At 38.5% G+C, this 25,437-nt stretch overlaps 1 protein-coding gene across 3 annotated transcripts in view; it reads right to left on the bottom strand.

Annotated features, from left to right (window-relative positions):
- Positions 1 to 25,437, bottom strand: part of WWC2 (WW and C2 domain containing 2) — a 102,228-nt gene that overhangs the window by 41,646 nt on the left and 35,145 nt on the right. For 2 of the 3 annotated variants that reach the window (XM_086747283.1, XM_086747284.1), the window contains exons 2-4: positions 24,006 to 24,115; positions 3,823 to 3,902; positions 339 to 468 (exon numbers count right to left, since the gene is read on the bottom strand). In XM_086747283.1, coding sequence (XP_086603409.1) covers positions 339 to 468; positions 3,823 to 3,902; positions 24,006 to 24,077 — 282 coding nt within the window. In that variant the 5' untranslated portion in view covers positions 24,078 to 24,115. Of the gene's footprint in view, positions 1 to 338; positions 469 to 3,822; positions 3,903 to 8,554; positions 8,632 to 9,625; positions 9,830 to 24,005; positions 24,116 to 25,437 lie in introns of all 3 variants that reach the window. The other variant, XM_086747282.1, reaches the window with a different exon arrangement.

The raw sequence follows: 25,437 nt of genomic DNA, 5'->3' as shown, positions 1-25,437 counted from the left end.
TTGGAAAACATTCACTGGGTTAGAAAACGGCCATGCATCTAAAAAAACACATCTCAATTTTGTTCACTTAATATTTTAAATTGTGGTTTAGAGGTATCATCTGCATTGTACCTTACATCCAGCCTCAGAAATCTATATTCTTTGACTGCCATATAGTGGCTTTTTGAATTAGGAAAGTCACAGGCTTCAGTTTCTGCATCTGAAAATTGATTTTAATACTAGTTTGGCTCAAAGAGTTTGAGAATCCCTTAAAAAGTATAAAATGCTAAGTATTTATAATCAAAGTTACCCATGTTAAAACAAATCCACACAAAACTTACATCAACCATTCAAAATACCTTCATTAAATCTTGTTTTTCTCTCTCCCCTGAATTTATTGCTTTTCTGATAGACTTCAGTTCACTCAGGATGGCTTTGGCCTCACATAGTTCATACCCGCTCTGGCCTCCAGACATTTTTTGATCAATTCTGTGGAAAGAGAGAATATTAATACTGAATACAGAAAATAATACTTACATCTCTGCTGTTCTGCTTCAGGCAGAAGCATAGTTAGAGAATGGAAGGGAAGGAGAAAAGGGACTCCATTTCCTGTAAGAGACATGCAAAGAGGAAAAAGGACATTGACGTCTCAATTAAAATACTTACTACTTACTCCCTGGCAAAAATGTCAAGCTATCCAACACACACACAGTGCTCAGTGGATGGCTTTTGCTGACGTTGGGAAATTTCATGTAAAAATACTTCTGTTGGCTTTAAAACTAACTACTGTTGGCTACACTAATTACTGGGGTCTTACCAAAGGCAGAGAATTCACAAGCAATTCTAATTGATCCAGTCTTACAGACATAAGGGGCACAGAGTACTAAAGACTCCTACACACGCTACCAGCAGTATTGCTGACACCACTGTCAAAATTCCCAACCCCACCATAACTCTCTGCAGCACAGAAGCAGCTTTTGGGTACATCTTTCACACTAGTCACTGTGTAGTCCTCACAGAAGCAGAATTTATTAGTAGTAGCATTCCTCTACCCAGACTCACACCATGACATGGGCAGACAGGCAAGCTTCCTGGTACTGATCAGCCTTGCAGAGAAGAAACGTAACCAGCTCCATTCTTGTCTCAGCTTCCCTCTCATTCACCCTAATCCTAGGCATTAGCAGCGTAGAACAGCTGTTCTGCCCAGCCAGTCACCACGCTCTCTTTATTCAAAAAAATCTCTGGATAATTAATACCATATGTCATACGTTGGACAATTTAATTATTAAATTCCTGGACTATCAATGATTTAAAACACTGTAACTTGAAAAATAATAAAACAAAAAAGTTCCCAAACTTGGAGATAAAAGAAAACGTCATTTGAGTATTTTCTTATGTACTTCAAGAAGTTTGTAAACACAATTTTCTAATCTCTAGTTTAACTGAGTACTTCATAGCATCATAGAAGTGACTGCAGCTGTGCTTCACAAAATTAAAAACCAACAGCCATCTTCACAAAAGTCAAGCATCTAGCAGAGAATACATTCTTTTATAATGCAATTGGTTTTCTGCTTTTATTATCATCCATCATCTTTGAGAGAAGATATTAACCTTGTGAGGAATGAACAAACACTTTAATGTGATCTTGAGCATCTCCTGCAAGAACAGAAACTCACATGAAACACCTGTAACAGTGTTTTGTGCACAAAGAAATCAAGGTTCTAAAGAGAACTTTGAAGCTGTGAGGATGTCATTTTTCCTTTCTTCACATTTCAGTCTTTGTGCAAACTAAAACTGCATTTGTGTAAGAAAATCACCTATGTGACTTAGCACTCAGATTCCTATTCAAAGATATATTTGTTTCAGCTAGAAAGTTCCTGAAACTTTCATACGTAGGCACTTACTGTCTGACAACACTCAATTTTTGGTAACTTGTCAGGTTGCTAAGGTCAAATAGATATGGGATATGCCAACAATTGCAATCATGGATGAAAAGTTGGGTAATACACCACATGCTACCTGGTAATACGATGTGTCACTTCCAAATCACAACTGCTTTATTCTATATATAATTAAGATGGACAAGAAGAATCTCTGACATACAAGATATTCCATCTTCCTGTTTTAAATTAATGAGATTAGTACTGTTTGAAAGTGCTGAGTGAATTTTAGAAACAAACGTCCATTGTATTCCTGTGGAATGCTGTTGACAGTTTCTGAAACATGCTTTGGATTCCTATCAAAATGGCTTGTGAGCAAGCTGCTTTAAAACAATACTTCATTGTTGAATTAATATAATAAAACCAGCATGATTGGCTAACGTTTAATCCTGGGACAGCAGCATGAGTTTTTATTACCTTGAGCTTTAGAATCAATACGTCTTTCTTCTAAATTTTGCTTCAAATGAAATCTGATTTATGGTTAGACAAATTCAATCAATTATCCTTTTCCTTCACTCCTCGCTAGTCTTTATATATATAAATAACAAACAAATCTTACAGTTCTGTTTTAGTCAAAATGAAGAAGGATAGAGACTTGACTGGCACGCTCCTAAGGTGCTGATGGTTTGCAGTTCCCAATTGACTCTGACATCATTTTTTGTCCATTTTGACATCACATAATTAGATTGGCCATTTCCTAGACCAGAATTTTTTTCTCACACTTCAAAAAATTCCTACTGTATATAACAATCTATTAAAATACACAGGCAATAGGCTACAAGATGTTTTGGTTAGACTTGGGAACTGAATTCCAATCTCTCAGCCTCAAACACAGATGCTCTGTCACCCTTTGCAAATTACTTCTCTGCATTTTAGTACTCTACCTGGAAGATGGAAATACACTTCCCTTCTCTCACCTTTTGTCCATCTTCCCTATATATTTTGCAAACTCTCCAGGAAAGAGGTTATTACTTATCTTACAGTTCACTGCCATACAGAGGAGGTCCTAAGAAAAAAGTTAAATGAATCCAGACAATATTACATTAACGCTGCAATATTGCTTCTGCTGCCAGAACTAGTGTACTAACAGCACACAGCTCCGCGTTTTACTGTGTAAATATATCCTTAATGTATGGGTACATACCACAACATGGAAAACAACTAGCATTAATAAAGTTCTGTTCACATTAGTCAAGAAAACCCTCTTATTAGCAAGGTTTCCTCTGCAGCAAGTTCTCTGTGGTGACAATTCCAGTAATGTTTAATATTTTACGGCCCAACTTTGTAAGTGAGGAGCAGCAGGGAGTGCTCAGACCAAAAAAAATTCACTCCCTAATAATCCAGTTGGTTAAATACCCAGAATGCTCATCCAGTTCAGCATCAGCCCTTTAGACATCAGGCATCCCAGCAAACAAAGAAAGTCAGGTCTCTAATCCCCAAATTGTGACTCATTTCAAACCCTGCACAGTGGTGCACCATTTATACCTCCAAGAACAGCACTCTCCTCTCTCTCTCGAGCTTAGAGGTGGGGAAGGAGGAAAGAGACAGAATTACTTTTTCAACTTTTAAATTAATTATTATTTTTTTTAAGCAGGACACACAAAGCAGCTAAATTCTTCCTCAGGACCCTTAACCACTGCCCTTCTTTCTGCCTCTTTGCAACACAAGCTACCTCATGGAAAAAAAACAGGAGGGGGAACAGATTTCTCATGTTAACACTTGCACAATAGGTTTGCAAATTCTACAGTTTTCCTGGTTCCTAACTACTACAAAAAGAGTTATTAGATTCTCATTTCCGCCCCCCCCAATAATTCTCTCACATAAGATGGATTCAATTCCAAAAAAAAAAAAAAAAAAGAAATCAGGTGACTGAAGTCAGTTTCAACTATTTTCTTTTACTCACTGTTGCAGTGTTTCAAAGCCCTGTTCCTTGTACAGCAGCTCTTGCTTCATCTGAGAGAGTTCCCTCTTCAGCTTCTTAACCTTGTGTTAAATCAAAGCAAGAGTTAGAAAATTCCTCTTGTTAACCAGTGTAACACATGGCTTTGAACAATTAATGTATTCTTACATCAGATGAAACAAAAACGAGAGTAAATTGCTCTGCTGACACATATTAAAAACAAAAGGATCTGTTCTCTTCCCGGTGTCTATGGGCAACATGCTTTAGTATTAAAGGGACATAAGCAGATTAAATCATATTCCTTATTTGTATCGATATCATACTGTGTTATTAAACCTGAGAGGACTTTAACAAGTAATTTACTTCTCACTTGTTAAGCATGCATTCCAACTGTCCTACAGGGACATTGCTGTTTATTTTTAGGCTTATTATATTTTCACTTTTTCATTCCAGGAAGCTCTCAAGTCATTTGCACTCTAAAAGACAAACTGCAAGCTCTCCCCCCCACCCCCACCCATATGAACCATCCTGTCTTATAAAGTTTTACAGACACCATATCCCTAAATATATGATTCACATTCATTTAATTCAAAGACAACAATCACTAAACACATTTGGCTCACAAATATATGTGTCTATTTAATAGAAATGTCTTTGCCAAAACATTGTCCATTGCCTACTTTCCCTAAATTTGCATGCTCAATTGCTTTTTAATCTGAATATTGCTATTTCAGGTGTAAGCAGATATCAGTACACTACAAAATATTAATAAATCAAGATTAAATAAAAAAAAATCCTCCATTTAATTTTTTATGTCATATTTCCCAACGTACTAAAAAAAAGTTTCTGGACCACCTCTAAAGGAGTGTACTTTAACAGATATTAAAATTAATCCTCAGCATACAGAAAGACAGAAATGTCTCCTTGAAATGTGGAGTCACAAATTTTGGTATTTATACATCTATACCCGGGTCGTTTGCACTCTACACGCTAGCCAGGTATTGTTAGGCTTTTTAACTTTGCAATCAGTAAGATGAAAAAAGGAAAAGCCTGCTGGAAGTCCCCTGCTTTCACCTACCACTGTGAAATTCTTGCTTGTTTTCACATATGTCCTCAGATATTCAACTGTTTTGAAAAACAGCTTATATTAAAATTAAGAATTTTGACCACTTTAACTGAAATTAATTTCAAAATATGTCTCCAAGACTTTTTGTATACAAATCCCCAAGACTTCCTACTTGGTGCTACTCTTCAAATTAAAAAAAAAAAAAAAAAAAAAGTGAGATGCTAAACATGTCAAGTTACTAAAAGTACTGAGCATCAGCAGCTAGCTTTCCAAGAGACTTAAAATGCTTTGTACATCTAAAATAACCAGTGATTTGCAGGGTTCTTTGTACAGTTTTGTGAATTATACTTAGGCATTCAACTTTGTAGCTTCTGGCTAATGAATTTTCTGTGACAGAAATAAAGTCCTTTCAATCTCCACTTTCTCCAAAGCAAAATCTGTTCTGTAGATGAGGGGTTAGGTTCAGGCTTTTGGAAACTATCATCACTAGCTGTTTTACTTGACAGAAAACTGTTTTTATTTTGACCATAATGAATAGTTAGCATGATAAATATGCAATGTCTCTAAGTACACATTCAGCGGTCTTTAACTATTGCTTCCCTGACTAGCACAAAAACCCCCAAAATAATCCTCAAGTGTTCTGATCAAGGTTACAGAAAATGAACAGATATAACCTCTATATTCCAGGTAAAGTAATGTGTAAAATATGAAAGATGTTCCAACTTTTCTGAGAAACACAGAATGGCTAAACTTTTTTTTTTTTCAAATCTGAAATGTGAACTTATAGTAATAGCAGAAGGCATACTTGATTTCTACTTAGAGGACTGGATCTCTCAGAAACCCTTACATTTTTCCTCAAGATCATCTTCTGAGTGTCCTCTGCTGCAATTCATCATCATTTCATTATCAAGAAACGTGAGTTAAGCACATTATCCTAGAAGGACGTGACCTACATGGTAATATAGACTCTGTGTTTACCGCATCATACTTGCAATAAACTATTCCTGTGCTCCTCGTCTTCTCCTTCAAAACTTTCATATAATTCCTGCTTTTTCACAACTCTTCACTTGTTTTATCCTCCACCCCCTTCCTACTGCTTCTGTACATCATTTTGAGTCACCTGACAGGCCTCTCTCGCTTCCCCCTTCTAACTGCATCTTCAAGCAGGCTCCTATGCCAACCCCCTTCTATTCCCAACACTCGAGAATTAACAGAACAACCACCACCCCACCCCTCCGCCTTGTGATTTTATAAAGGTGCAGCCCCTACTCACTGCATATGCATGCAACACACTGTGATCACATATGCTTTGTGTTTTTTGAATTATCTTACTGATTACTAACTACAACCCCAAATGGCCCCACTCGAAGTCCACTGCAGGATCAGACTCCTCAATTTTGATCTTGTGAGAAAGGTCTTTCTTCTCCTGCTTATTTCCTTTACCAGCTGCCCTATTTCTGTCACATTTGCTCCAAGATCTATTGTGCAATAGGCAATTCATGTATCCAAAAGGCTCCGCATGCATATATTAAACACTGCTAACCAGGAAAAGGCCAAAGGCCAATTCAGAACTTCCTCGAATGCTGAGTTTCCCCCCTCCAGCCACCATTAACCTGATGATACCAGTAAGCCTCAGCCAGTGTGAGAGAAACAGGTTTAGTACATCTGACCTAATAGTTCACTAAACAATGTGCAAGTTCCAACTAGCTGGCTAGCACCTCACTAATGACTAACTTTGCTTCCCATTATGTCCATGCATGCATATACTGTAAAATGCCAAAAGGTGGCATATTAGCAAGCATCCTCAAACATTAAAGTTAGGGTAAACTATGATAACAGTCATACCTCTCTTGCCATCTTCCATCAAAACCACTTTCCAGCCCTAGCATCACAGGGCTCCACTTTTTCTTATCTCAATGATTTTCACATCCAGTGGCTTTGGATGACAACTTTATGCTGATACACATATTCTTGGACTGCACCCTTCTAAACTCTGCAGACAAGATTCAGGTCACCTATTTTAGGCACATATGCAACTTGGACTTTGCAATGCCAATAAATCAGGTGTTGGGAAACAGCAGGATATCAAGGTCCTTGACTCCAAGAAACGACAAAGAGAGGAAAGCACCTCCAAAAAATGAATTACTGTGATTAACACATCTGCCTCTCTCCTCAGTGAACAGACAAATTGTAGATCTGTGGCCAAGAGGTGATTCAGTGTTTTTGCATCTTGAGCTGGGAAGTGATCAGAGCTAAGTAACAGGAAAAATGGACCACAGGGCCATGTCTGAATTTTCCCCTCTTTAACTTGTAGGTGACTATATTTAAATTTGGTCATGTGTTTTTGTTCTTCAACAACACTGTTAATTTCCCAAATACACTAGTGATCCCCTTGCCAAAGGGAGCATCTGTTACTGTTCCACTGATTTTAGAAAGAAGCTCTTGCCTTGTCTTTCTATTCTTGTTCCCAACAGAGTCCTTACTACTGTTGATTCTCCCTACTAAACATACAAAATTTCTCCTCTCTCCTTCTCTAGTGTTGAAATAAGTTCTCTCACTAACCACCTTTCCCTTCTCCTTAAAGGATATGGGACTATGAATTGAGATTGGTAAGAATGAACAGGTGTACAAGCAGTCAGGAGGGCAACATCCAGATGCCAGTTTTATAGTGTATCCCATCCCTGATTTATACTGGGTTTTAAAATTTTAAATTAGCTATTCCACAGTTCCTTTTAAACATTAATTGTTTAGACTCCTAATCATAACTTTTACTCCAGATGAAGGAGGATGTTACTCTCAGAGGCTTCTACGAGTGCTGCTCTGTGCAGAAACCAGGAGGGGGCAACGGAAGAGCTGAGTTGCTCACTCGCGCTGCTTTTGCTCCCACAGTCAGTATTCCAGCCCCCATCGAAGGACTCTGCTGTGAGGTGCTGTCTTTTCAACCTGCATGGTTTGATCTGATTTTTTTTTCATTGCTAACTACAGAAAGCCCAGACTATGCATCGAGCACTATTTGCCACAGCTTAAATAAATGAACTTCCTATACAGATTTTAAATGTCTTCCACACCATTTCCTCCTTATTCGAGACAAATTCACTAGAGACTAACCTGTGAAAGTTCATACTGAACACAGTTGATCAAACAGTGGATTTTTGTTCATTAGTAATTTCAAAATACAAACATAAACTTTCATTCTTGATCTGAAGTGCTCCATTTTGACAAAACACCATTATCAAAAAATTGTTTTTAAACCAACAGAAATTTGGAAGGCAGTTCGAGTCACTAATGGTGCATTGCTCACAGAAGAAAGATTGTGTAAAACAGTCATCTAGCTGCAGCTCACCTTGGCCTACTACTTTTCTGTTTTCACCTAAAGATTTTTACTTTGCCTTTTAAAAACAAAAGCACACAAGTGAAAACAGTTATCAGATTTATTTAAACCCATATCTAACTATAATATCTCTCAAAGTTTCCCCAAAATGTGTTATCTGAAAGTAACAGAGATAGCTTAAAAAATTCATTAAAACCCTCTGAATGGTATTTAATGAGAATATGAGGAAGTTTCAGTACCAAGATACAGGATATGACTGCTAGTTCAAGCTCTGCTTATTCTATATTCATAAACTTTCAAACACAGAACACAAACGAATACGAGTTAAGCACTCTCACCCTTAATCTTGTAGTGGAGATTTCAGCCTTCAGAATGTCAGGGTCATACTTTGTGCTTGATGAGGAGCCTGAGAACACTTTTTTTAAGGAGACAAAAAAAAGGATGAATATTTAAATACTTTAAAATCACTAATTAGTCCCTTCCTTGATTAATCCACATTGATCTAAAACTACAAAGTGCAGAAAAACATATAATACTTTTTAAAAATACATCCTTTATAGAATAGTCAGCATTGCAGGATGATTGTAATTAATGAACAACCAAAATTTCCCTTTTTTTTTTCCCTCTACCACTATCTGGTATCTCTCCTCTTTTGCCTATCCTACGAACCTAAAGCAGCTCATTCTCCCTGACTATTTATCCCCTGCTTTCTGTTCCCATTCTTCTAGCTGAGCCATCTTATGATTGCCTCTTCCTGGAACTTGTAATTTCTAAGGAGATTTCTAAAGCAGAAGCAGATTTATTCAGAAGCCTCATAGGTCTGCCACTCAGCTCTTCTGCAGCTGTACACGTTACTTTTATCACACTACCTACTTCAGTGAGACGTTTGGCCAGTGACAGGCCTCTGACAGCACTTTACTGCACGCCAATTCCTTCCCCAACACTGTGTTTCTACTTCACCCCTGATCAGAGCACACAGGCTACAAAATTATTGCATGCTATTCTTACAAAGCAGCAACAAATTCCCTTCTTAGTCTGTTGCAGACACCTGTCAACACAGCAGGGTCATTTCAGTATGCAGCCATGAAGTGCAAGAGATCCTATTGACTTTGAACCCAGATTTGGCAGAATTTTGTTCTGACAAACTGCATGACAAAATAGATTTCAGAGCAAACTGCTCTGAAACCACGGCTCAAAGGAGTTCAATTGTATCGGAGAGAAGAGGGTTCTCTCCAGCAGAATATCTTTATATTAAATAACTTTTTTTAAAAAAAGTAGGGATGCTATCTCTAAAAAAGCCAGAGTACAAGGTGTTCATAGCAAACCTTCAAAACTCATCCTAAAAAGAAAGAGGATCCCCTGCGTGGCACAGATGAAAGAAGTTACATTGTATTTTCTACTGTACTTACAGCTTGTACGAGAACTTGACTTTTCTTTGTAGGCATCATTCAACCGTACATACTCATCCAGTGCAAGTGCTAGCCTCTGTTCCTTCACCTGGTACAGCTCCTTCTGAGTACTGAGAGCATCCTGGGCTACCATCAGATAATCTTTTAACATTCTCTCTTGCTCTTGCCTCCATTGTTTCCTGGGATCTTCTATTTGTGTTGTTTCTTTACAGGAGAAAAAAAATAGGATTTAAAGAGACCTTTGCTGAAATCTGTCGACAATTAAATTGTTTCTTTGCCTGTAAGCCGCAGTTATAGAACTGTAAACTGCAGCTTGTCTTTGGTTACTAAGCAGATGCTCAATTCTATTTAAGTTTTTCTTTGACACAATAGTGTGTGTAAGAAACAGTACTTAAGGAATCAATTGTAAAATTAGGAACTACAGTAAAACAGGTAAATGCTTAGGTAGATAATTTCCACATCTTCAATCTCGAATTAATAACATCCTAAAACTCAAGAAAAAAAAAACAAACCTATTTTTTGCATCAGAATATTTGGAAATATTTGGATCAGTAAAGTCTTTCAATGATATCTTAAAATTGAATGCATTTCTGAAAAAAAAAAAAAGAAAAGTAATCTTAGCTATTGCATTTTTTCAACCCCCCTCCTCCCCACTTCATTAATTTTTACAGCCATATGTTATTCATGGTTTATAGCGGTTATCTCTCTCCTTTCCCTCTATGAAAACAGTTTTATCTTTTCCCCTGTAACTGAACTAACAGAACATTAACCCTCCAGATATCCTCACCTAACTCCATCCTTGCTAGGGCACCTGATCCAAGATACAACTTTCTTTTATGGTTCACAGACAGTGAGGACTGCCCTCAGAGGGCACTTCACTCCATCCAAGACAGGTGCCCCAAGATAGATGGGATCAAACTGCCTTTTTGAGGTGTCTACTTCTTTCCACTGACTACCCAGGTAATGCAAATGAGTGATCTGGAACAGGCCCTTAATTCACGAAGGGCTTCATTCCGGTTAACCATTTAAACTTCAGCAGCCACACAGAAAACACACAGTAGACAAGAGTATCAGACATAACATAGTGGTATATATTAAGAAAGTATGTGATGAGATCAATCTAATTATAGGTTTTAAGACTTTTTAAAAATGTAAATGTGCAAAGAGGAAGAGTTAAGATTGAATGTTCAATCTAACCATTAATATTTCCCGACTTAGTTCAGCATTACTTGAAGCTGTACAATGAATATTCTTCCTTTAAAGCTATACTAAGTACAAAATCATTCTTGTAAGACATAGACATGAAAAGTTTGAAACTTAAATGCAAATGTGCACCACAGGGCATTTTCTTTGTAAGTTACATATTATAAATCAACATTGATCTACTGAGTTCAAAAGTAACATTCAGTACCAAAGTATTGACTTCAGAATTTTTCTGAACAAGGGAGGAGGAAAGTTTATTCTCTGGGTTAGATTTCTGCCACTGAATTGCTTTACTGTGAGAATCAATGCAGGGGGTACGGAAATATGGGAACATGTGGCAGAAGACATGGGGGGAAAAACGAACTGCAGCAGAACCAACCCGATTGCTCTGAACTGTAGCTGAAGCGCACTCCTGGGGAGAAGGCACTCTTTCAACTCCATATATGAAAACAGAACTTGTAACAGCAAAAGCTGGTAAGGACAGGTTCTGGCTAATAACAGTCTCCCATACTGACTAACTACCAGTTTTTCAAAAGCCTTTTTTTGGGTGTTAATATCCTGTAAACCAAAAGACATGCAAATAAAAAGAAGCATCCCATAAAACTAGCCCTGCAGAATCCTACACTGACAATGTCTATGGAACTGCTGATGCTTTTAAAAATAAACAAATAAATACACATACACACACCCCCTGCACCCCACTGGTGACCCCTTCCCCACCATTTACAAACATGACAAGCTTCTGCATTTCTACTTGGGAAAGGTATTTCTTAGATGTACACAATAGATACACAGAGAGTATAAATCACAAACCCAAGTGCAGTGCATAAAAGATAAAAGCAGAGAAGCTTTATACACAGTGGTTTTTCCAATAACCCCAGCACTCTCTCCAAAAAAACTGACAATAGCTTCGGACACACACACATATATCCATGTCTACAGCCACCTGCTCTTCTCCACAATGATACCAGGCACACAAAGAAGCAAATTGATACCTTTTCTCTCCTACACAGTCAACACATGTCCCTATCTGTGGCCACTTATTGCTGTTGTGCTTTAACACACCTCCACATTCACAGTTATTTACACAAGATAAGGCATGCTGGTTTCCAGAGCTGTCTTTTTTTTTTGTGAAGCAGGATGAAGAGCACGAAGCGGGATTCTCACGGGTCAATGATCAAATAGGATAAATGCAGTTATGCTGGTTTTTTAGAAGAATGTAATGATGTGATTGTGTTTTAAGAGTGCAATAGCAGCCACCAAATAATCTTACAAGATTGGAAGGTCTCATCTTCGAGCATGTTGCAGGTAATTGCCTTGTAGGTTTTAAGTGAGGATTGCTCAACATGCAGCCCAAAGACCAAATGTAGCCTGCAGAGTCCTAAAATGTGGCCTACAGATGCCCTGTCCTTGTGACTGCAAGAGAAGGACAAAGCTGATCAAAAGCAGATTATTTTGTATTGCTGACAAATAGAATCAAACGTTTTCTTTTTGCCTCTCCGAGCTGCGTGTGCAAAACAATACTATGACTGTACGAGCTAACATCTTTTATATTGACAGTTATAAACGAGTTAAAGGTAACCCTGCATTTTAAAAATTGCACGCTGTAACTTCAGCGTACTGAGGTTTAGGTATTTGCCTGTGTAGGCACATTGGCCAAACTATTCTCAGCCAATTCTATCTGCGTGTATTTTATTCCAGAATGAGCGCTCAGTCGGGAAAATACATAATCCTGGAAAAAGCAAAGCAGTACTGGAATGACTACCCCAGAATTGTTACTCAACTTTTATCAAGCAGAGAAGGTTGTGGAGTACTTTTCATTCTATGTCTTTTTAAATACTATGAAGTGGAAAACCCAGAAAGGCATATCACTTGCTTGGCAAGTTGTTTATATATATATATATATATATATATATGTATGTATGTATATGTGTGTGTGGGTAAAAAATGTATGCCGGTGTAGCAGCACCATATGCTTGTTCATCTATAATTTTCAGTTGTCTCAATTTTAATCAGTAGGTTTACCCCATAGAGAAAAAAAATGAAGACAGAACTAGGGATAATATTCTGGTACTGTAGTGCAGCCTTTTGAAAAGTATTTGAGAATATGTACCTTCCAAGAGCAAATAATTTTTTTTAAAAAGCAGAGTTCTCCTTTCAAAAACAAATATTTATACATCTCAGAGTAAAGCCTCACAAAGATAAGGATTTTTTTCCTTGGATGAGAACGTTTTAAGCACTTGCTGTTGAGGTCAAACTTGTATACACAAGAATATTATCGGGGTAGTTGCACGCATGTCATTACGGTACCAGCTTGCTGAATATTTCAAAATGAGATGTGAAGCCCTTCATGCTTAAATCAAAGAGTGAGATTTAAACCACAAAGAACATCCAAACATTTTCCTAGTCTTATTATTCAACAGCTGATGTAAAATAAACTTGGGATATCTCATTCCTTTTTTAGGGCAGACAAATGTTTCCACCGGTGACTGCAAGAGGATGCCTTACAACCTTGTCTGCAGGAGATACGAACCATGCAACAAACAGATGGGGAGATGTTATTTCTGCTGGTCAGGTGAAGAGTAAGCACTGTTTATGAACACTAGACAGAGCTGTAGAGTTGTATCTGTTCTAGAAAAAGCTAACTGGACTTCAACCATCAGCAGTGGAGAACGAACAAACCACCCCCCTGAGCATGACCTCTCCAACACTTTCTGCGCCACCAGATAGTTAAATTCAAGAGTTCAGTTGTTTCTTGTAGAGAAAATGCGTAAGCTATACTTACTGGCCATTGTCTTCTGTGGCATAAACCTAGGTATGAACTAAAGGAATCTCCTTAAAATGGATCTTTAAACAACTAAGAGTTGTACATCGGGCTCTATAAAAAAAAAAATTGCTGAGATTTAAAAAAATCCTTATATATCAACTTCTTCTGTCCAATCACAATGCAAAATAATGATCCGTAGTAACAAACTGAGGAGGGTGGTGGCATGCCTAATATTCTGGTTACACATTCTGAATTTGATTTGGTTTTAGCATCATTTGGCAAAGCCACTTGCAAATCAAAATTACTGAATTCCATTAAGAGATCTTGATTTAAAACCAATTAATTTAACTTTAAACAAATTACTGTGAGTACGTAGTTAATAAATTTATAAAAAAAATAAAAACAAGCAATTTATTTCCTCCTATTTTTAAAGATCTGAGTGACTACTCACACTGGGGGGAAATTCTATGAGACAGAAAACACTTGAGGTTTTGCTCAGTGGAACGCCAGAAGTGGCAGGATGGCACGCTCCACCCAAGGACGTCCCTGTGCACCGAAAGGATCACAGCTCTGTAACACAGAAGAGCAAGCTGCGCTGGCTTTAATCACACTGCTATTTGTGAAATGCACTCTTCCTGACTCACTGCCAGCCAGGTTTGATGCACTTAAACTCAGCAAAGAATTTGGCCCAAACATTAATTTAAAAAAAAAAAAAAAAAAAAAAAATGCCAGGAGTGACTTTTTGCCTCAGAAGTTTTGTTTATTCTTTTGGCTAGAACTTGTTTCAAGGGCAGCAATGTTACACACACGCTGCGTAATTATACAGAAGATATATTATACATAGGACACAGGCGATAGTCAGGCATGTCTTTTTTTTTTTTTTTTTTTTAATTAGATATTTTCACATGTTATGCTCCTGTCTACTATCAGGAAGCTCTGCCAAATTTTTACAGTCTACTTGAACAGAAGGAAACTATTACCTTATCAGCAGTAGATCACATTTCCCTAAAATACATGAAATTAAAATCCCACTAGAAAATCCCGCAGGGAAGGGAACGGCTCCCTGACGCCCTACTGCTAGACATGAGAGAATTGGACATTTTACTACAGGATTAACAATATGTGGAAGCAATAGTTTCCCAACATCCCCCCTTGCCAAACAAAATAATAGCGTCGATTGGCTCTAGAATGACCTACATGTAAAACTGTCTTCAGTCAGACACATTCCATTTAGGCAACAGAGTTAGAGAACAAGTACTCTCAAGGGGTCCCACTAAAATAAATGCTGGAGATACTAGATTGCTGCATGAGAAGGACACATACATAGCAAGAGGAGTCAAAACCATGGCATTATACTTTTAACCCTAAAGGGAGAACTCTCATCTGTTTAAACATATACCTGTATTACTCCAGTTTGTAAATGTAGCAGAATCACCACCTCAAAAGAGAGGCTATTCCAGGAGAAACCGGTTGACCTGGCTACAAACGAGGACCATAGACCTGAGATCTGTAGGGAGAGGAGCAGGGAGGAGTTGTGTGCGACAGCTGGAGCTGCTGTAATAGCCCTCCTTTTTGGCAGTGATGGTTTCCACCATGTCACCTGAACCCACACTCCCCAATGCTACACATTCACATGCTCTCTTTTGCACAGCCTCTGGTGCTCGCTCAACCCAGCACAAAGTTTATCTGATGCACTAAGCCCACCCAAACACCCACCGGCTCCAAAATATAACACAAAAGCAGATACACCTTGTTCTGGCAGGTTACGTGAGTTGTACCATGTTACCAAAAGTCCAGTGAGCCAGTATAAAAGAGGAAGAACCACCCAGTTGGAGAATTTGGCAGCAGCAAGCCTACTTACAGGTCTACTCATCCATTAGAATCTTAAGGATGGATCTACTACTCATCGATACCATGCACCTTCTCCCTCATATGCTAACTCACACAAAAGTTTCCAGATCTGGAAATCAGGACTACAAGACAAGACAAGAGGTGGCAAAACTGAAGTGGCTGAGCCCTGAAGAAAGAGTGGTTCTGAGCGATGCACAAGCATGCTGCATGTAGCTGGCTGTGCTCCGAGCTGCACCTTGTCAGAACTCAACTAGTGTCAGAGGGCAACTTCTCTGAAACAGTAAGTGTTGAAAAGATAACTCCATTACACCTGACGTTTCTCGTTACCTTGCATAATAATCACAGGACTATTCTAATAACTTCTGGAGCCCCCAACATAAGAAGGACATGGACCAGTTGGAGAGGGTCCAGAGGAGGGTCATGAAGATGATCAGAGGGCTGGAGCACCTTTCCTATGAGGACAGGCTGAGAGAGTTGGGGCTGTTCAGCCTGGAGAAGAGGAGGCTCTGGGGAGACCTTATAGCGGTATTCCAGTACCTCAAGGGAGCCTACAAGAAAGATGGGGAGAGGCTGTCCAGTAGGGCCTGTTGTGATAGGACGAGGGGTAATGGTTTTAAAATAGAGGGAGGTAGATTTAGATTGGATATTAGGGAAAAAAAAATTTACAATGCGAGTTGTAGAACACTGGAACAGCTTGCCCAGAGAGGTGATGGAGGCCCCATCCCTGGAAACGTTCAAGGCCAGGCTGGATGAGGCTCTGAGCAACCTGATCTAGTCGGGGATGTCCCGGCTCCTTTCAGGGGACTAGATGACCTTTGAAGGTCCCTTCCAACCCTAACCATTCTATGATTCTATGACTACTACCTCTAACCCAACAGAACCCCACCTTCAAGAGAGTAACACAGGCCTCAAAACCCCAAACCCAATAGCTGACTACATTCAGGATCTCTCATGACTGCAGCTTCTCCTGAATCTCACACCTGAAGAAAGCGTGCACGTGAAGTACAGATTGGTTTTGAACAGCCCCCAATGCCTGTCCTGTGGTACGATTACATCCTACTCCACAGACGTAGTTTGAGAAGGAGGAGATCCCTGGAAAGCAACTTACTGCATGCTGAGGACAAGCCCCTGGAAGAGGGCTGCAGGCAAGCCAAACGGGGGTCAGCCGCAGTCAAGGACAATCAAGATTTACAAGACAGCACAAACAAAACCAACATCAACACTTTGGCGTATAACATCAGAAGAAGAAAAATGGTGTCTGATATCAACTGCCAAAGGATAACGTGAGTTAGCTTAGTGGTGGGTGGTGAAAGTAATTTTATCAACATTACGTAATCACGATGGATGTGTTTGTTCTACAAGTATATCCCATGTTTCTTGATAAATAAACGGGCTTTCAAATCTCCAGTACTTTTGCCTGCAATCAGACAAAAATACACTTAGAAAAAAAAAGAAAAAAAGAGTGCAAATATAACTTCATTGTACTTCTACTGGCATAACAAATATTGCAGGCAACTGAGAGGCAAGTCTTAACGAACAGCAAAGGAGCAAGTGCACTGGCACTAGTTTCAGGGACAACAAGCAACTGTTACTAGACTGGCTTAAGGAATGTGCTTTATTGTTTACATACTAGAGGCTTTCTGAATGCATTTTTTTTTCTTATTCCTTTTTCCTCCCACTTTTTAAAATATTCAAACTCAAACAACAAGAAAAGTAATTTGTACTCAAAAATTTGAGGAAGAATTCACAAATATTACATAATTTCAGACTGATATATTTGTTCAATAGGTACATAAAAATAAAGAATAGCACATTACAGAGACAGTCGTTTCAGTAAGGCTCTGCAGCCCAACAAGATGACATATATAATGTCTTTAAAATGATCTAAAACATTGCTGGATACTCAAAGAAAATCACATTCTGCCACACAGTAAGATGGAAATGGGTTCTAAAGACAGACATGAAGGCAAACTAGGTTTTTCAGAGGATGCTCTGAACCAAGCTTTCTACAGTTTGTTTCCTGCCATAGAACACGCACACAAAAAATGCCTCCCCTCTTCCAGACAACCTTCTTCACTTTTCCATAAAATAATTCTGTGCTTGAATTTGAGTAATGAGATAAAATGAGAATGTTTTCCAGCTATACTGTGCAAGCATGAGCAGATTTCCAAGAAATATTTATTCAGAGATTTTTACGAAGAAATATTGAACATGTTTTCCTTATGGCACATTAGTTTCCTGTAGATACCGGGAAGCATATGCTTATATATCTCACAGTCACATGCACCAGAAACTCATTTTGCTCTACATTATCCAATAAGCAGGTGATGTTCTACTGCTATGGCTATCAGAACTAAAACATAAGAAAAACATGCAAGTACCATCTTTACATAAAAGTCAGCAGCGAAAATAATCTTTAACCCAGAGCCTTCATTGCTCGAGCTCTCCTTCTGTAGCCAGCATGCAGTAGATTACTCTAATCCCTTCCTATAGCCGAGGGCAGAGAAGACACCTATAAATAAGATTCAAGATAAGATATACTGCACTTGGGTTTTCACCATGTGTTGCTGATGATAAAGAGTCTTCACAATTGTTTTCCAAATACTTGCAAGTCACTACTTGCTTAGGAGAAGGTGATGTGTCGTGGGAACAAACAGTACACATTTATGATCATGATATACCATTCAACTCCCTCGAGCTAATGGTAATTGCAGACTTACGGTGAGATTTTCAGATTTATTCCCTGTCTGAAAATACAGTCTGGCATACTTTCATAGATGCAGATGTACCTGAGTCTCAGGCGGGAGTAGAGAAGAGTCAGTCTATCCACAAAAATCTCTGTGTCAAATAAACCAGTTGTGCGGGTGTAAACTGGCATGAAAGTCTAAGATTACAAGAAGAATTAGAATACCTGTAGTCAAAATATTGTGTTATAAGTGTCAAACAGTACAGGTAAACAGCTAGGCTTTGAAATTTTAAGAATGAAGGAAACCAAGTGGGGAAATATGGATCTCCAATTAATTCTATTCTTGACCTAAGCAGACAAATCTCTTTACCTCTATGCTTCCTGATGTTTTAGCATCACTTTGACTCAAATTTATTTTTCTTTGTGGACAAAACAGGGCTAGAAAGTAGTCTCTGGGAAAGGTGCATTCATGCTTCTAAAGTGGACAACTAAAACTAAGTAGCGAAGAGCTGCAGAAGCAAAGGTAAACGTCCAACTCCTTTTCAAAGAAAAGTGCTGAGGGTGGAGAGTAGAGAGAAAAATCATCATATTGAATACAAAGTACACAGTGGCAAAAAGAAAATTACGTGATCGACTGAAATACTACTGGGCTAGCAGTAGCTCTTCCTTCCCATCCTTTTCTTTTAAATATTGTCATTCAGTTCCTTTCTATTACCTTCGTCAATAAACATTACCAACAGCAGAGCACTTATTTATAGGTTAACTACATCAATGAAGTTAAGAAAACAACCACTTGCTTGGTTATTCCTGAGCCTGAAAATAAGAACTGGAAGTAAAGGCAGTAAGTTATTTAGGAATATGTAGGGTGCTGAAGGCAAGGCAGAACTTGTCCCAGCCCAGGATTCCCTCAGACTATTCATGTCAAGCCAGGTGTAGAAGCTTCCCTTTCTTGCTCCCATTACCTCTGCAGCTGTTCATCTACATGCATCCCATGCAATGACCTGGATCAGAAAACCTGAGCAGCTGGGGGAAGGAAGAGGAGATTGGCAACAACAACTCGCACACCTCAGGAAGCAGAGGGCTTCCCTGCTGTCCCCATTTACTACACATCCTCATGCTGACACAATGTGGGGCAGGAACCAGAGCACGCAATGACTGCTACTTCAGCTGGCACCGCCACCCGAGAGGTGCACCTGGAAATCACAGCCTCAGAGTCAAAACTACTTCCTGGCAAGCCTGCACAGGGCGCGGAACAGATAAAAGTTCAAGGGTGTAATTTCAAAATATCTTCACCTAGTGCTACCACGAAAAGCAGCTGTCCCCTGTCTCTTCCACCTGACCATTCATATTCCCCAGGTCACCTTCGCAATCTTGCTTGCATAAAAAGGGGTGTGGAAAGGAGAACAAATAGCAACTTTTTTTTTTTTTTTTTTTTCCATACCAGATTAGTTTCAACTCAAATCAGCTCCCTGATCTGATTCACTGTCTGGCCATGCAAATGTTCATGCCAGTACAAGCAAAAACATTGCAGAGACAGAACAAAAGGCCAGAGGTAGCAATAGAGCAGGTCCAATTCTTTCAGAGATTATATCAGCTTAAAAGTGTTTGCAAATCCAAGCTCTAAGAGCATAAATGTTTGCAGCTCAGCCACTTAACGCCTGATGTTGAAAACCCTACAGAAGAATTGGAAAAATGTGAAAGTGATGACCATGCCTGTAGATACACAAAATGGAGTAATAGGTTTGTGTTGGTTTTGGTATTGCCTTGAGTTCCTAACCACGTTATTTAGCAAAATTAGTAAATGTTAGCAAATTAGACAGCTGAAGTACAAGAACACATCAGTACACATACACAATAAAGATTATAGGAGTGAACAGCACAAGCTAAAAAATCTTTGGACTGTCCCAAACCACAGTAAGAAGGATCCTGCACAAAAGGAACTCCTCAGTCCCTGACCATCAAAGAGCATCCCTTCAGTCATCCCTCTAACAAAGGGTGCTACTGAACCTGCGAGTAAGCATTTAGGTTCCTACGGTATTAGACACCCACATCATATGCATGGTCTGCCTTGCCAGATGGCCTGTAATCTGGTCTCCCTCGAAGCTGAAAGCATCACATTAAAACTCCTAATTGGGGTAATATATTCATAAAGTAATGACCTCAGTCAGTGTTTCTCAAAGTGGGTTACATCATCCAAAAGGATCATGATAAAGCTCTAAGGCAATTAGCAAGAGCTAGTAAAAAACCCAACTGTACTTGAAAAAAAAAATCATAAAAACATGTAAAATTATAAAAAATGTGTGATGATAATAAAACTAAATTATACTTAAACATATCGACAGCAAAAGCAAGTTCCTCGAGTCTGAGGGAGTGTTTTACAACTGCAGGCTGCTCACAGCCAACTCTTACCCTGCTCTGTGGAAGACAAATTGAGTTTCCACTGGCAGTTAAGGAAAGTAGGCTTTTCTCAAGCTTGTATGGGAGAAGGGAAGGTAAAGGCCTAAAGCAGGTAATTACACAGCTGGGAGAAAAAAATATACTTTAAAAAATATATTGATTTAAATAATTTTTTAAGAATTGACATTACAGAAGTTTGGTAGAATTTTCAGAAATATGCAAGGTCTCGTCTAGTAATGCTTTTTGAAATTAGTAGGAGTTTTGCCAATACCTGTCCTTCAAGAGGAGCAGAATTAAGTACTGCACTGACCACTAATAGAAATTCCATCCTTAACATTTTAAACCTTGAGTTCTTAACAGAAAATGATGGAACAATCATGAGTAAGACCTTCTGAATTTACAGTCTATTTCACTAAGGTCTAGCCTGCTGCTCATAGCTTACTGGGTTGGCTTGAGAAATTTAAGAAGATTGGCTAATTTTACTACATGGCTCCAAAGTCCTGTGGACAATCTGAAACTTCACAGTTGTATCAAATGGAGCTTTGTACAGACGCACGCAGTAGGAACAACACTAGGAAAAAAAATGAAATGAGAGAAGCTGTTCAGAACAATTAATTATGAGATGCAAGAGGAGAGAATCAATGGGCCTTCCTTCAAAACATTTTGCTGAAATAAATTCAGCCAGAAGGCAGTGAACATGAAACGTCTTTAGTCACCTCTCCCTACCTAACACATGGGCGATTTCTTTCCAAGGTGCTATCCCTCAAGCTGCCATTTATGAGTTCTGAAATTCTGCTTTACTCAACCTGTTTTTCAGGCATCTATCCATTTGGTTCTCCTCCTAGCAGTGGGTACACTTTTCATCTCTCAGTGGGCTTCTTTGTCCAGTAAAAGAGAATTAACAAAATTCTAATCTATAAAGGTGAAAGACTAACGGAGTCTTCCTTGTTCTAACATAGACACTGTCCTGACAGAATTTTAACAGTTCAAATTAAAAAAGCATATTCAACACATCTGATTTATTACACTGCTAACAAAGCAGTAAGCAGGCACAAAAAACTGCCTTCTAGAAAAGCTTTTTTCCCCTAATTATTAGTGACCTCCATACTAGGGATTTCCACACACCAGCTACTGAGAGGAAAATTAACTCTATCCCTGCTGAAACCAGGACAAATAGCATCAAAACAATACAGGTACTCCCGTCAGACGAAGTTATAATCTCCACATCTGGCACATCAGACAAATGACCGCCTTCTAAGATTCTTAGCCAGTTTACCTCCCAGCAACTGAAGCATATTCTCACCAAAACACTGCGCAGAATACAGTGTACAAAACTAAAATATACCACCTTACAAAATAAGAAGTTTCACTGAAATTGGTACAAAGCAACACATATACAACAGGTATCAAACACACTCCTGAACCATGGATGGAAACCACTTTAAGTGTATACCAAAGTACACCATTTTGTCATCCATCATACGCATTAACATACTATAAAGAAATCTATTTGATTGCACTTATTTTCACAGCCACAGAAAGACACACGTGTACAGATGGGTACATGCAAGTCTCCTCTATTAAGTTGAAGCATTAGTGCTTGCAGCATATTAACAATCCTCAAGAGAATTCCAAGACAATGCTGTCCAAGCCTCAACATCTTACATGTGCGTGAAGCAGAACTTCAACCCATGAACAGTTTATAATATTCATGAATTCACCCTTAATGCCCAGAAATAGTGTTTAAAAGTAAATAAAATATTTAACTTTTCTTAAAAAAAAAAAAAAAGAAAAATCAATGAAGCTACAAGACAGATTTTTAGAACTAGTTAAAAGTTTTGAGTATGCATGAAATAAGGGAGCATGATTATCAGAGCAGTGATCTGAAAGCTCTTTCAAAACACCCAGAAATGCAGATTGCCTGCTCCAAATAACATAGCTTTAAGTTTTATAGTTTTCGTCAAAGCAGAAGTTAAAGACAAGTTTCCTCTGATACCAGCATTTAGATTCAGAAGCAAATCCTTTACTTTCTTCACCTTTTGAATTCAATCAATATGTTCCTATTTTTTTAAAGTTCTGGAACGTTTAACATCACACGTCAAGATCAGTGTTAAGATCAGAGGACTCTCATTGTTATTGCAATAAAGCAGGCCTGTGAAAGCTCAAATGAGATTATTGGGTGGGATTCAGTTCAAGATTAGGTGTCTATCTGCAAGTGTTCAATAAACACAATAGATATCTAGTGTCCCATTCTAGTTACCAGAGTTCCAGTCCAACCCAGCTTAAATCAGCTCATCTTCAAATCGGACATCCTGCCAGCTCATCACACTTTACATCATGTTGACTGTATCGACTAGATCACCATTGACTACAAAAGCAGCTGAGACTTATCAGGGTTGAGGCACTTGCCCATACATTTGAGATGCCATGGGGTGACAAGTCTTGTGTCCAGCTTTTGCTCCAGAAGACCACTGGTCTCTTACTATCCATGCTGTATCTAGTGACCTTGTGCAGTTGTCTCTCCTAATGTAAAGCATCTCAAATTGCCATAGACACCTTACTATTTTTAAGTAAGTACACAGCACTCTGGCACCTACATTCAGGTATTGATCTCAAACTGAATCTCTTCTGTTATGTTATTAAAGAAAATTTCTGAGAAAATAGAAAAAGTTATCAATTAATTTGAAGTAACAAGCACATAAAAAGAAGATAGAAACGCTTTCATGGATATACATTTCAGTAGCTCTAACAAGCACTGTATTTCAAATTTTGCTATAGTTTTGTACGGTTTAGACATAACTCCTATACAACTAGAAATACACGTAGAAACACATGCAGTCATTTTGTACCAGCAGATTTTCTTGTAAGCCTTTTAAAACCAATAATGCTATACAAAAGGGTGAATTTTCCCCAGCATTTTGATTCCCCATTCCCTTTCCAATTACTACAAAAGACACCATTATTTATAGCCTGAAATGTAGTCTACATCATTCTTAGAACTACAGTACATTTGCCAGACCTCCTATACAAGTTATAAATACCTCCCCACACTCCATACCACCTTATCTGCAATAGTTCCTTTCAGTAGTTAGACCGAAGCCAGTTTTTGTTACTTGTATCAGACTATCTCCATCAGTGTGAACTACTGAATATTTAATAGCCACCAAACATCCTACACTTTTACAGACACCAACAGACATAAACCATCTTTATTTATGACATGTTACATCGACTTCTTCCACAAAAAAAGATTAAGAGTTGTATGAATAATTTTTGAGCCAGCTAGAATACATCTGCAACGATCCCCAACAAACGGGAGAAGCTGTCCACTGAAAATCAGAAATTGTTACCTTAACTACGCTACTCTCATAAGAAATCTTCCCCTACTCCCACTGATGCTTTAGAAGCTTCTCAGGGAAGTCTAACCAAGACGAGCCTTCTTACATAACCAATATTGCAAATTGAAAAATACTTACGGTTGATGTGATCAATATAGTATACACCGATCTGAGGATCATATGCAGCTTCCCATCCCCATGGCAGCTCATCCCCAACACAATCCGCAAATGACAAGGGCTTTGTTAACCTGAAACCGAAGAGACAAGTTAAAGGTATAGCTTTTCTCTCTTCCATACTTATGTTTGTTATTTGTATTAATTCCTATTATGACAGAAGCTAAAGAAAGCAGGAAAAAGGAGAGCAAGTTGTTTTCTCCCTCAAAGTTTAGGCTCTTGATTGTTTTTTCCCTATTCCATCTTTTGGAATTCATTAACTCCAAGAACATAATAGAAGTTATTGCAAACATTTTTCAGTACAGGCACTCAAGTGAGAAATTCCCTGCAATATCTTTCACATTTGACAGCTTAAAATTAAACAATAGACAATAGCTTGTAAAAAAATAATCTACACTCCTGTTTGTCCCCAGAAGAACTGGACCCTTCAACCTTGAGTCTGTGATGACAACAGCATGAGATTTCATGGTCATCTTCTCTAATGACCACAGACAGGAAACTCGGAGAATACAACCATGCAAGACGCAGTCAGCAGCACTTATCAATCCACATACTTGAATAAAATAAGCAGCAGTGTGGAGAAGGAGTGCATAAAGTAGATGTTTTATAAGTAACATTTAATGGGCCTTCAGATGTTCACATGGTTCCTTTTTAGGAAGACAGACAATTAAAGTTTTTTATTTTAATAATGGAGCACCTATTTGTTACAAGAAATAAACTGGTAACAATAATATATGGGCTCTTTTCCAACTGAGGATAAGTAAAGCTTTACATCATCATATTTTTGCCTTTTTTTAAAAAAAAAAAAAAAGTATTGAGTTTCCTGTTGATAAAGCCACACATAAATACCATGTCTGATATACTGATATATTTAACAGGAAGAACAAGAGATTTAAGGTTTTATTGTCATCACAGTGACAATAAGATCAGTATATATCCAGAGTTTAAAAAAAAAAAAACATCCCCAGAGTAACATCATCAAGACCAATTTGTGGGACACACAAGCACCAACTCCTTTGCTCACTGCTGCTTCAGTTCTATCACCTAAGACTGTTTTCTCATCTCATCATTAAAATTCTATACAAATAAAAAGCTAACAGTCTAATCTACACATGCTCCTCACCCTTCTCCTTTTCTCAGGGCAGCAGAAGCTGCACTGCCATGGCCAGGATGGTGGCTGCGCAGCTCAGCAGGCGAACAGCTGGCCCGCAAGGCTGCAGCTGCCTCGTGCCGCCGTATCAAGTGCATCTGCCCAAATGCTACCTACTAATAATTACCAGCATCACTTCAAAGATTATTGGCCTGTTTGCAAATAGGAACAGCTAGACAGAAAGAGATGGCTCTTGGGAAAGGAGGAGAAGCTTTTTAAAGCCAGGCTAACGCACACAATTACAGC

This window comes from Chlamydotis macqueenii, chromosome 4, assembly GCF_036417535.1.
Source record: "Chlamydotis macqueenii isolate bChlMac1 chromosome 4, bChlMac1.mat, whole genome shotgun sequence".
Lineage (NCBI taxonomy): Eukaryota > Metazoa > Chordata > Aves > Otidiformes > Otididae > Chlamydotis > Chlamydotis macqueenii.
This window is presented reverse-complemented; position numbering and strand designations above follow the sequence as displayed.